The following is a 12230-nucleotide window of genomic DNA, read 5'->3' as shown; positions in this document are numbered from 1 at the left end:
TTATTGCAGGCACACGAGTGAGTCCATTGCCTGACGTTGCCTGCCTTTTAAGAAAGGGGGGAGGGGGCTCCAGGAGGGAATGTAGCCTAATTGGCTACAATGTGCCTGCTGACTGTGATGTAGAGGGCGAACCGTTCAGGTCATCTCTACTCATTAACAGTGATGAGCAAAAATGGCAATATTATTTTGCCACTTATTTTCACAAAAATAATAGTACATTTGATTTTTGAGCAAAAATGGCATCAAAAATTAGTTTTGTTATTTTCATGCTTTTCATGAATTTTCACGGTAAGAACATTTGAGTTTTTGTGGTCTGCAATTTTCACTGTAAAATATTTTTCATGTTTTTGTAAAACATTTGAAAATATAAGCTATTTTTGCCATTTTTTCTCAAAATCAAAAATGGCAACACTGCTCATTAATATTTAATTTGCTCATTTTTGTACATTATGCAAAATTGAGGTTTTATTAAAGACGGTATATAGTCTAGGATTGATATGGAGCCTAAGCTATATTACTAGATTTGGTATAAGTGTTATGCTTGACATACATCTTTTTTAAAAATGTTTGCTTAATTTGTAGATCCAACATGGCCGTGGAAATTCCCCAAAAAGTTGATCACGTTGAAGTTGTGAAATGCGAAAGTACGTTTTTATTATTTTTTTTATTTTCGTGAGCTAAAGCACTTTACAAATGTTATTATCATTATGTTATTAGTCATGAAATAATATATGGTATATTGTGCACTTCCTGTGCTTGCCACTTTTACAGCCAATCATGTATGGTTGTGCACAGGTTTGAGGAAGCCTTAAAGTCAGAGCGATATGGAAGATGCACTACTGACTTCTCAAAAAAAAATGTCTTTTGTAGATACATTGAAAAATGATCTAATGGATGAAAACTCAGGAGAAAAGCTTACTGAATAGGGGCTGAAGCAGACCTGTTTCTAGGGGCGGGTAAGGCAGTTGTATTCGAGTGATGCAGTTCAGGAAGTGGGAACAGTGGGCACACTGTGACACATAATATGAAGTTGGCCCAGAATCATGCAGAGAGGGGGATGGGCCAACTACTCCCACCCACTCCTTGACCCTCCCCTCTGTGTCCCCCCCCCCCCCCTGCAGAGCTTCTGAGCTTTTTCTCCTTCATTGTTTAATGCAATAGAGGTCCAAGTCCTGCCTGTCTCCTCTGTCTGCTCCCTCACAAGTTTCGCAATGTTGCTTCTCTAGAGACCTCAGAAGAAGCAGCATTGCGGAACGCGTGAGAGAGCACAGGGAGATGCTGGGTCCAGCCCACATACACACCAACAGGTAATTCAGATCATTTCTTATGCACATTTTGGTCAGCTGCTTTCAGATTATTAACAGACGATAAGCTATTAGTGTATTATAACCAGGTGTTTGCATTGTTTACAGATTCCCTTACTACTGAGTTGTCTCTGAGTGCTGAATGCTGATTCAATGTTGTGTACATTTTGCTGACATATTGATTTTGTACATTGTATATCTGTACAGCTTGTTACCCTTATCCCTCACGTGCTTATAGATTTTAAATTGTTTATAAGTATTGTTACGGACGAGCCGTGAGACCAAAAAACGCAATCGGTTTCCTGCACCAATTGTCATTGCAATGCCAGATCTGGATTGTCTGTCTGTGGCTACCTGCAGTCAAACCTGGGGTCTCTCCTTCTCTCAGCAAAGAAATAGCATTAACTTAGATGCAGGATGCCTGTTGATTTGCTAATGAACTAGGAATAAACACTTGTGTCCAAGAGGCTAGTGTTTACTTTTAATTACCTGAGGACAAAGGGTCTGCACTCTGGTAGAACCTCAGATAGGTGTCAATTGCTTCCCCCATTTGGTGAGCCCAGTAAAGGGAGCTTCCCTCACAGCGGGAGGCCAGACGGCCTGACTCCACCAGCAGCAGAGAGGAAACGAATGCTGTATATGATTTTTTGCCAATTTAGAGAATACCGTAAAGGAATTCCGTAAATAGGTTAGTTATGAGAGCGGTATCATTGGATTTGTAGAGTCTTGCTGAATCTTTTTATGCCAGTCTAGAGGGGCAAGGGGTCCTCTACAACCAATTTATTACACTTCTCAGGAACTGGACCCTCTACCCTGATCTGTTATCAGCACAAATGTGGCATTTATTGGTTTTGCATTACAGTGGTTCATAAGTTTAAACCTAAATCTCGCTCAGAGGGAAGGAACCGTTATTGGTTTGTAATTCAGAGGGGGCAGGCGTTGCCACAACCCCAAACCAGCTTCATAATAAGCACATTGCTAGCAGGCGGGCCTCATTCCTCCAACTTCCATCTTCTTGGGAGCATGCTGCCGCTTTGAGGATCAGTGGTGGCCATCTTGTCTGAACTTTGCTCCTGAACTGAAACAAAGGAACTTTTGAACTACGAGTTTTCCCAGGAAGGACATATTTCCACAAACCTAAGTATTTTATTCCATTTTTTATTTCTGTAACGATCGGTGTAACACAGAGAGGGTCTGATTACCGGTGAACTGCAGTATCACCGAGAATGCAGAATATACCCGATTATTGATGATCTGCAGTATCACCGATAATCAGATATATATTTTAACCTCTGGACACCTGAGCAACGAGTGAGTGTTAATGCAACAGAAATGCTTTGAGTACACACAGAAGTAAGTTCCTTCCAAGGCCTAGGCTCTCCCGGGGGAGGAGCTAAGCAGAGAGAGGAAGGACAGAGTGTGAGTGACACCAAGGAGGGAGTGTCACTAACAGGTCTGGGAACTGCCTCTAACAGTAAGGCCAGTTCTCGAGGTCGGGCAAGCCAGGTCGATAACACACAGACAGATAAGGTACAGATTCAGGAGACAGATACGGAATCCAATGAACAGGCAGGGTTTGGCAACAGAGTATCAGAGTAGCAAGGTACAGAATCAGAGTTCAGAGGAATAGTCAGGCAGGCAAAAGGTCATAACAAATAATACAGTATAATTTCCTAACGCTAAGGTGTGAGATCCTTGGCCGTCAACACCTTTGGAAACTATGCTAGAACACAAATACAGACAGGTCTGAGTGCTACCACGTAGTGATCGCAACGCCAGACACCAGAGGAATGCCCAGCACCCAGTATATATACATCGGTGCTCTCCAGCACCTCCCTTAAGTGCTGGACCAATGAAAGTTGCTGCAATTGTCAGCTGACCGGCCTGGTCAGCTGACCCTCCTCTGACTGCCATAAAGGCCCTGCCTCTCTGCGCACGCACGCGTCCTCCTAAACCAGTGTGGACTATCAGTCCCAGCCACACCAGTCATGTGTTGTAATGTTGTTGCTGTATGGGATGCGGAATCCGCCGCCACGCTGTCTGGGAGTGCGGCGTTTCCTCCGCATCCCACCTTACTGAGAGAGGCAGGCCTATGCGTACAAAGCGCCACGTCAGACGCGGCGGTTTCTCCGCGTTCCGCTATGCCAGCCGCGGAAACAGCCGCCTCATCTTGCGTCCATGCGGCGGCTTTTCCATGTTTCTTCACAGGTTTCAATCCATCAACCTCTGGGTTATGGGCCCAGCACACTTCTGCTGTGCCACTCTGCAGTCTGCTTATATTTGTATACAATCTTCAAGTTTAAGAAGGGTACATTAGTTACCTTCACAAAACACAAAAGGCAAGGCCATCCCTGGGTGGGCCTGAACCACCAACCGTTCGGTTAACAGCCAAATGCACTAACCAATTGTGCCACAGACACTGTGCACACAGTTGCTGCTAAATGGCTTTCTGGGGTTCACTTCGGACAACTGTTGAACACAAAAGAAAAGGCCATCCCTGGATGGGCTTGAACCACCAACCTTTCGGTGAACAGCCAAATGCGCTAACCGATTGTGCCACAGACTCTGTGCACACAGTTGCTGCTAAATGGCTATCTGGGGTTCTCTCTGGACAACTGTTGAACACAAAAGGCAAGGCTGTCCCTAGCAGGAAGGGTTGCATGGCCATCTAGCTTTTCATCCTTCCCACCCTTGCCCTGGAATCTTCCAGACTTCAAATTGCTGTCCTTTGCTGTGTGTGTTACACCAGCATCATCCAGGGGGGCACATGATCTTTCTGATTCTGAAGTTTTTAATTGAAGCCTGTAAGCAGTTTCACCAAGTGTCCCACTGCTTTCATCTAGCAAATTAGGCAAATAAGCAAGCTCATTTTTCTCTTGGGTATATCACAATGGTACATGCTAGGCTGGCTTCAGCATGTAGTGCTGTTGGTAGTATAGTGGTGGGCATTGCTGCCTTCCAAGCAGTTGACCTGGGTTCGATTCCTGTTCAAGTTAGTCACATTAATACCTCAAGTCAGGTGTCATACCTATTCCTTCAGACCTAGATCCGACATCTAATTTTACAAAATTTACTTGGATCTTTCAGAGACAAATATCCAGCTTTTATAACTCACTCCACCCTGAAGCTCACATACAATGTACACTTACTCCATTTGAGCTACTTTGTACACACACGGAACCACAGGAGCATACCTTATCCCAAGCCTACCAAATATTACTTCTCTCACTCACAAGGAACAGCCTTGCCTCTCATCTCTAAATGGGAATCTGATTTACAAATTACTATCACACCCGAGGACTGGGATCATGGGCGTAACAATAGGGGATGCAGCCCATGCGCCCACGGGGGGGCCCGCCCCCTCTCCCCCTGGGGCCCGCTCGTGGCTGTTTTTTGGGATCTGGAGGGGTCCCCCCCTCCCTCACCTCAGGCTTTCCCCTCTGTGCTCCCTCCAGCTTCAATCGCTATATAAGTGCAGAGGACTGAGCAGAGCGGTGGACAGCGGCAGGCAAACATACCTTCCGTGCTTTCCAGCATCCGAACGCATGGAAGGTATGTTTGCCTGCCGCTACCCGCCGCTCCGCTGCACTTGTATAGCGAATGTAGCTGGAGGGGAAAGCCCAAGGTGAGGGAGGGGGGGGGACCTTTCCCCCTCCCAGCCGAGTGTGGCCATAGCTTTCCCCTCATGGTGCGACCCCTCCAGCCCCCCAAAACAGCCATGAGCGCTTTCCAGAGGGAGGGGGGCCCCGGGGGAGGGGGATCTGCTCACAATTTCTGCAGGGGGGCCCGGGGGCTCTTAGTTATGCCCCTGACTGGGATAAGATATGTACTCTAACACATAAGACGTCTTTGGCCTCATTAGCACAGGAAAGGAATTATACGATTTTCGCCAGATGGTATAGCTATCCAGCTCTACTCCACAAATTCAGTCCAGAAATCTCAGAACTTTGTTGGAGATGTCATAATATGCAAGGCACGTACTGGCATATGTGATGGGACTGTAAAATAATTTAAGACTTCTGGTTTCTGACTTTCAATCTATACTCCAAGATCACAGGTATTCCCAGAACCCCTACCCTGAAAATTGCATTATTATCATGTATTCCAGGGTCTACAGCAATAGCTTAAAAACCCTTCCTTAGACATATCCTAATTGCTGCCAGACAACTGATTGTGAGACATTGAAAGTCAAATAATGCCCCACAACTACCTCGATTGATAAAGACAATTAATCATATAATGCAAATGGAAGAACTAGTTCATTTTTCTCAAAACAGAAACGACAAATACCTTGAGACCTGGGCCTGTTGGATAGATAAACGAGATGAACTCACAGACCAAGCTGTATTGGATGAGCTTCTTTCATCTACTCCCGTTGGATAAGAAAATCCTAATCTTGACATTCCATGAAAATCTATCAATCTACAATCGAATGTTCTTCTGGGTGGCTGGGTGTAATGATCAGTGATGTATCTGATAAACAGAATGAGCTCTATCAGCACAATTGTCAGTACTTTATTGAAGTGTATTCCGGAATACATATAAGTGATAGCCCTTAGTGACAGGGGCTATCACTAACTGAGAGCGTGGTCGTACAGGCAATGTCGTTCTCAGATCGGTCAGTATAGGTACAAAGTCTAGAGGCAAACTTAAAGTCAGTAATCAGGCAATAGTCGGCAACAGATCAGATTGGCAGAAGTACAGAACCATGAGACAAGAACAAGGTAAGTATTCAGGCAGAAGTCGGCAACAGATCAGATTGGCAGAGGTACAGAATTGTAGAGCAAAGAATAGTCAGAAGAACAGGCAAAAGGTCATACACAGTAATAATCAATAACAATATAATATAATTTCCTGAGCTATGTGTGAATCCCCGGGGTCCTGCCGGATCAAGCACACACGGATCTGACTAAGGTCTGAGAGCTTTCACTGCGAAGTTTCAGCAACAACAGACAAAGAGCAAATGATCCGCAAATCCTTAAATACGAACAGCAATTCACGAGCCGGCCAGAAGGCCCAGCCAATCAGAAGGCGGGCTGACATCAGCTGACACGTCTCTGCAGCCCATAAAGATGCTGGCGTTGCGCGCGCACACATGAGCCAGCTGCCATCTGTGAAGCATTGACAGACTGGACCTTCCATAGACCATTGGGGGCCCCGGAGACGCAGCAGCAGTGACAACCGTGACGTCAGACGCGGAAGCGGCGGCCACGCCGCTATCCGCACTGGAGGTAATTTCACTACATCTAACACTACCCCCCCCCCCCCCCCCGAGGCGTGGGCTCTGGACATGCCCAGAATGGTTTCTCGGGATGTAACAAATTAATTTGTTGTTTTAATTCTTCAGCATGAAGACGCTTGGCAGGAACCCATGATCTTTCCTCCTTCCAGTGGACCAGATACTGTACAGAATTCCATACCCTACGAGAATCCAAAATCTCCTCAATTTCAAACTCAGGCTCCCCATCAATCACTACAGGGGGGGGGGGAGAGTAATCCACATGCACAGCAGGTTTTAATAGTGAAATGTGAAATGATTTTACGCCCCTCATACTGGTCGTAAGCGCAACTCTGTATGTCACCTCATTAATCTTTTCACTAATGGGGTACGGACCAATATACCTAGGCCCCAATTTGACTGAGGGTTGCCTTAAAGAGAACCCGAGGTGGGGTTCTTCCATCGCAATCCATATACAGAGGCTGGGTCTGTCTATAGAGGCCAGCCTCTGTTGCTAGTTAGTTTCTTTCAAAGCCCCCCCTGCGCGCTGTCAGACCCCATGAAACACAGCCGCGCTGGCGACACGCAGCGTGTCGCAGCCGGCTGTGTTTAGCTCACTACTGTCAGTCTCGCCACTCCCCCGCCTCCTGAATCGCTCCGGTCCCCGCCCACATCCCTTCCCTTGCCGCTGATTGGAGGGAAGGGACGCGGGCGGGGACCGGAGCGATTCAGCAGGCGGGGGAGCAGCCGAGACTTACAGTAGTGAGGTAAACAGAGCCGCGTAGCGCGGCTGTGTTTTATGGGGTCTGACAGCGCGCAGGGGGGGCTTTGGAGGGAACTAACTAGCAACAGAGGCTGGCCTCTATAGACAGACCCAGCCTCTGTATATGGATTGCGATGGAAGAACCCCCATGTTCTTTTTAAAGAGTCTTTCCACCCTTCCAGCACTGGAAAGGGAGAATTACCCACAGGTAAAGGAGAGAACTTAGGAGATCTCCCTGTGACTACCTGAATGGTGAAAATCCTGAGGACGCATTTCTGAGATTGTTATGTGCGAATTCTGCAAAGGGGAGGAACTTAATCCATTCATGCTGAGCATCCGACACATAACATCTAAGGAATTGTTGGGATTGATTCATCCTTTCAGTCTGACCGTTTGTCTTTTTCTTCAGGTTACCACCCACAAACAGAGTCAACCCAAGTGACTGACAGAAAACTCGCCAAAACCTGGACACAAACTGTACTCCTCTGTCTGAAACCACATTTACTGGTATCCCATGCAGCCAGAAAATGTGGGTGATAAATAAGTCAGCAAGCTCTTGAGCTTACGGGAGTTTTTTTCAAGGGCACCAAATGAACCATTTTGCTAAAGCGGTCCACTACCACCCATATGACCGTCATTCCTTCTGAACTAGGGAGTTCCCCCACAAAGTCCATCGAAATGGGAGTCCAAGGTTCTGAAGGTACTGGTAAAGGTTGTAGTGTCCGTGCAGGAGCTTGCCTGGAAACTTTGCTGCGAGCACAAACTGAACAGGACAGTACAAACTCCTTACAATCACTTTTTATAGATGGCCACCACACACACCGAGACAAGAGCTCCTGGGTTCTAGTGATACCCGGGTGTCCTAAATTCTTATGACAGTGGAACAACTGTAAAATATGAAGCTGCAGGTGGAGTGGTACAAACAGGAGACCCTCTGGTTTCCCCTCTGGCGAGTCTTGCTGGAAAGACCCCAGAGCGGCTGACAGATCCTCCTGAGGCTCAGTAGCTGTCACCACTACATGCTCAGGTAGAATGCCAATGGGCGATGAGGGCTGAACTGTCTCAGACTCAAAACTACGGGATAAAGCGTCTGCCTTGATATTTTTGTTGCCCGGCTTATAGGTGATGATGAACCTGAACCTAGAGAAGAAGAGTGCCCACCGAGCCTGTCTTGGGTTGAGCCTCTTTGCACCTTCAATATACTCTAAGTTCTTATGGTCAGTATAACCACTTAACGACCGCCTAACGCCCATAGGCGTCGGCAGGTCGTTAGTGGTATAGCATGGAAACGGCCTTTCCATGCTAGTTCACGGAGACTGCCTCCGTGAACAGTGTGCGAGCCGCCGATCGCGGCTCGCACGCATAATGTAAACATCCGGGGAAGAAATCCCCGCTGTTTACATGACACGGCGCTGCTGCGCAGCAGCACCGTGACGTAGATCGGCGATCCCCGGCCTCGGATTGGCCGGGGATCGCCGGCATATGATAGGCTGAAGCCTATCCTTCAATGCGCAGGACGGAAATCCGTCCTGCGCAGCCCCAGGAGGGAGAGGGAGGTAAGGGGAATCAGGGAGCGCCAAAAACGCTGCAGAGGGGGGCTTTAAAGAGCCCCCCCCCCCGCAGATCAAAAACAGCCTGCGGCGATCAGACCCCCCCAGCAGGACATCCCCCTAGTGGGGAAAAAAGGGGGGAAGTCTGATCGCCAAGGCTGAATCCTGATCGGTGCTGCGGGCTGGAGAGCCCACGCAGCACCGATCACTGCAGAAAGGCCTGGTCCTTAAGTGGTTAAACCGTGATCACATGTTCAGCTCCCTCCAACCAGTGATTCCACTCCTCAAATGCCATTTTAATTGCCATCAACTCTCTGTTAACGATATCATATTTTCTTTCCGCTGATGAAAATTTACGAGAACATAACGCACATGGGTGCAAACGTCCCTGAGTTCCCGAGTGCTGAGACAGAACAGCTCCCACCCTTATCTTGGAGGCATCTATCTCCACGATGAAAGTACAGGACACATCTACATGTTTGCGGATAGGGGCAGAACAGAACAGTGCCTTTAACTGTGAAAAGGCTACACAGGCTTCCTCGGACCAGTTGCAAACATCAGCCCCTTTTTTAGTCAAATTGGTGAGGGGGCAACCACCAAGGAGAAGCCTTTGATGAACTTCCTGTAATAGTTTGCAAAACCCAGGAATCTTTGGAGTGCCTTCAACCCCACGGGTTGAGGCCACTCCAAAACAGCCAAGACTTTCTGGGGATCCATAGACAATCCAGTGTTGGAGATAACATACCCTAGAAAAGGGACCTCAGAGTCCTCAAATGAACATTTCTAAATCTTGGCATATAAAGAATTTTGCCTTAGTTTATTCAAGATGAACTTTATGTGTTTCCTGTGTTCCTCAAAACTTTTTGAAAAAATTAAAATGTTGTCTAAATAGACAACCACAAATCAACCTAGCACCTCTCTGAAAATTTCGTTCACCAACGAAAAACTGCAGGAGCGTTACACAACCCGAAGGGCATCACTAAATATTCATAATGCCCATTGGGTGTGTTGAAGGCCGTTTTCCACTCATCCCCATGTCTTATAAGAATCAAATTGTAAGCCCCTCTCAGGTCTAGTTTGGAGAACAGTTGGGCTCCAGCTACTTGTGAAAAAAGATCCTCAATCAACGGCAGGGGGTTGCAATTGGGAATAGTAATTTTATTCAGAGCCCTGTAGTCAATACAAGGTCAGAGACCACCGTCTTTTTCTTGAACGGGAAAAAAACTCTACCCCTGCTGGGGATTTGGAGGGATGGATGAAACCTTTCTCAAGGTTTTCCTTTATATAGTTTTTCATCGCCAACTGCTCTGGACCTTAGAGGTTATACAGATGTCCCCTGGGAGGCATGGTACTGGGTCTTAGGTCTATAGGACAATCAAATTCCCTGTGAGGAGGGAGTTTATCCGCTGAACGTGGACAGAAGACGTCTGAATACTCCATGTACTGGGAAGGCACACCCTCAACATGGACCGTAGTAGAATATAGAACAATTTTCTCTAAACAATTCCTTTGGCACTCTGAGGACCAGGCCAGTAGTTGCCCGGTATGCCAATCAATCTGAGGGGAGTGTTTGAGTAGCCAAGGGAGACCAAGGACAACAGAGAAAGAGGACATATTCAAAACATAAAATCGTATCTCTTCTTTATGCAGAACCCCCACCCGACAAATGAGAGGAGGGGTCTGCGAGAGTGGCTGCCTGTTCTGTAGAGGGGAATCCTCTATAGCAGTTACATAGATCTGCTTTTCCATGTAAAGGATGGGAATATTCTATTTTAAGGCAAGATCTGTGTCAATAAAGTTAGCTGCTGAACCTGATTCAATAAAAGCCTGGGTGGCGTGAACATGGTTTCCCCATGTAACCGAACAGGGCAACAACACTTTAGAATCTTTTGGAGGTAAAACAGGTTTGCCCAGGGTAGTACCTCCTACTACACCTAGGCGGAGAAGTTTTCTGACTTCTTGCTACAGTTTTGTACCAGATGACCCTTCTCTCCACAGTACAAGCAAAGACCCTCTTTTCTCCTCCCTGCCTTTTCTGACTCTGATAATTTGGAATGACCTATTTGCATAGGCTTATCAGTACTGGCCGGGACGGAGGGTGTGGAAACAGCCGTGAGAGGAGCACGAGAGCTGCCCTGTTTATGGTATCGGATCCTACGATCAACCTTAATAGCTAAGGTGATTGCCTCATCTAACGTTTTGGGTTCAGGGTGACTAATCATGATGTCTGAAACTGAGTCTGACAACCCCGTAAGGAAACGATCCAACAAGGCAAAATGTTCCCACCGGGAAGACATTGCCCATTTTCTAAATTCAGAGGCATAATCTTCGACAGTATTGTGGCCCTGGTGAAGATTTTTCAGTTTCCTCTCAGCAGTAGCAGAAATATCTGGGTCGTCATAAATGACTGCCATGGCCTTAAAAAATGCCTGTACCGACAACAAGACCTCATGGTCGTCAGGCAGATTATAAGCCCAGGTCTGAGAATCCTCATGTAATAAAGTTTTTATTAACGTTACCCTTTGTCTTTCAGTGCCTGATGATATAGGTCTCATTTCAAAATAAGACAAACACCTGTTCTTAAAATTTCTAAAGTCTGATTTATGACCTGAAAACTTCACTGGGAGTGTCATTTTAGGTTCAACTACATGGGAGGGAGGCAATGATGATGCAGATTCCTGCAAACTGTGTACAGCATCAGGAAATTCATCTGAGCCTGCTGTGCCGCAACAGTATTATTCAACTGTTCGACCGCTGTAGTAAGAGGCTGAACCTGCGTACATAAGGCCTCCATAGTGGTCATAGTCTGTTGTTATGTAATGATCAGTGATGTATCTGATAAACATAATGAGCTCTATCAGCACAATAGTCAGTACTTTATTGAAGTGTGATCACACGTAATTGGGTGCACAGTAGTATTCCGGAATACGTATAAGTGATAGCCCATAGTGACAGGGGCTATCACTAACTGAGAGTGTGGTCGTACAGGTAATGTCGTTTACAGATCGGTCAGTATAGGTACAAAGTCGAGAGGAAAACTCAGTCAGTAATCAGCCAATAACCGGCAACAGATCAGATTGGCAGAAGTACAGAACCGTGAGACAAGAACAAGGTAAGTATTCAGGCAGAAGTCGGCAACAGATCAGATTGGCAGAGGTACAGAATTGTAGAGCAAAGAATAGTCAGAAGAACAGGCAAAAGGTCATACACAGTAATAATCAATAACCATATAATATAATTTCCTGAGCTAAGTGTGAATCCCCGGGGTCCTGCCGGATCAAGCACACACGGATCTGACTAAGGTCTGAGAGCTTTCACTGCGAAGTTTCAGCAACAACAGACAAAGAGCAAATGATCCGCACATCCTTAAATACGAACAGCAATTTACCGAGCCG

The 12230-nt window shown here is 46.6% G+C and overlaps 1 protein-coding gene across 2 annotated transcripts in view; it reads left to right on the top strand.

Moving 5' to 3' along the window:
• LOC137540712 (NXPE family member 4-like) overlaps positions 1-12230 on the top strand; it is a 124875-nt gene that overhangs the window by 57500 nt on the left and 55145 nt on the right. The window contains exon 4 of one of the 2 annotated variants that reach the window (XM_068261835.1): positions 583-644. The exons of the other annotated variant lie outside the window; for it this stretch is intronic. Within the exon in view, the coding sequence (XP_068117936.1) occupies positions 583-644 (62 nt within the window). The remainder of the gene's footprint in view (positions 1-582; positions 645-12230) is intronic. 2 annotated transcript variants of the gene reach the window in all.

Source organism: Hyperolius riggenbachi, chromosome 12, assembly GCF_040937935.1.
Source record: "Hyperolius riggenbachi isolate aHypRig1 chromosome 12, aHypRig1.pri, whole genome shotgun sequence".
Classification (NCBI taxonomy): Eukaryota; Metazoa; Chordata; class Amphibia; order Anura; family Hyperoliidae; genus Hyperolius; species Hyperolius riggenbachi.
Note: the sequence above shows the minus strand (reverse complement) of the source record. Positions and strands in the feature narration are given on the sequence as shown.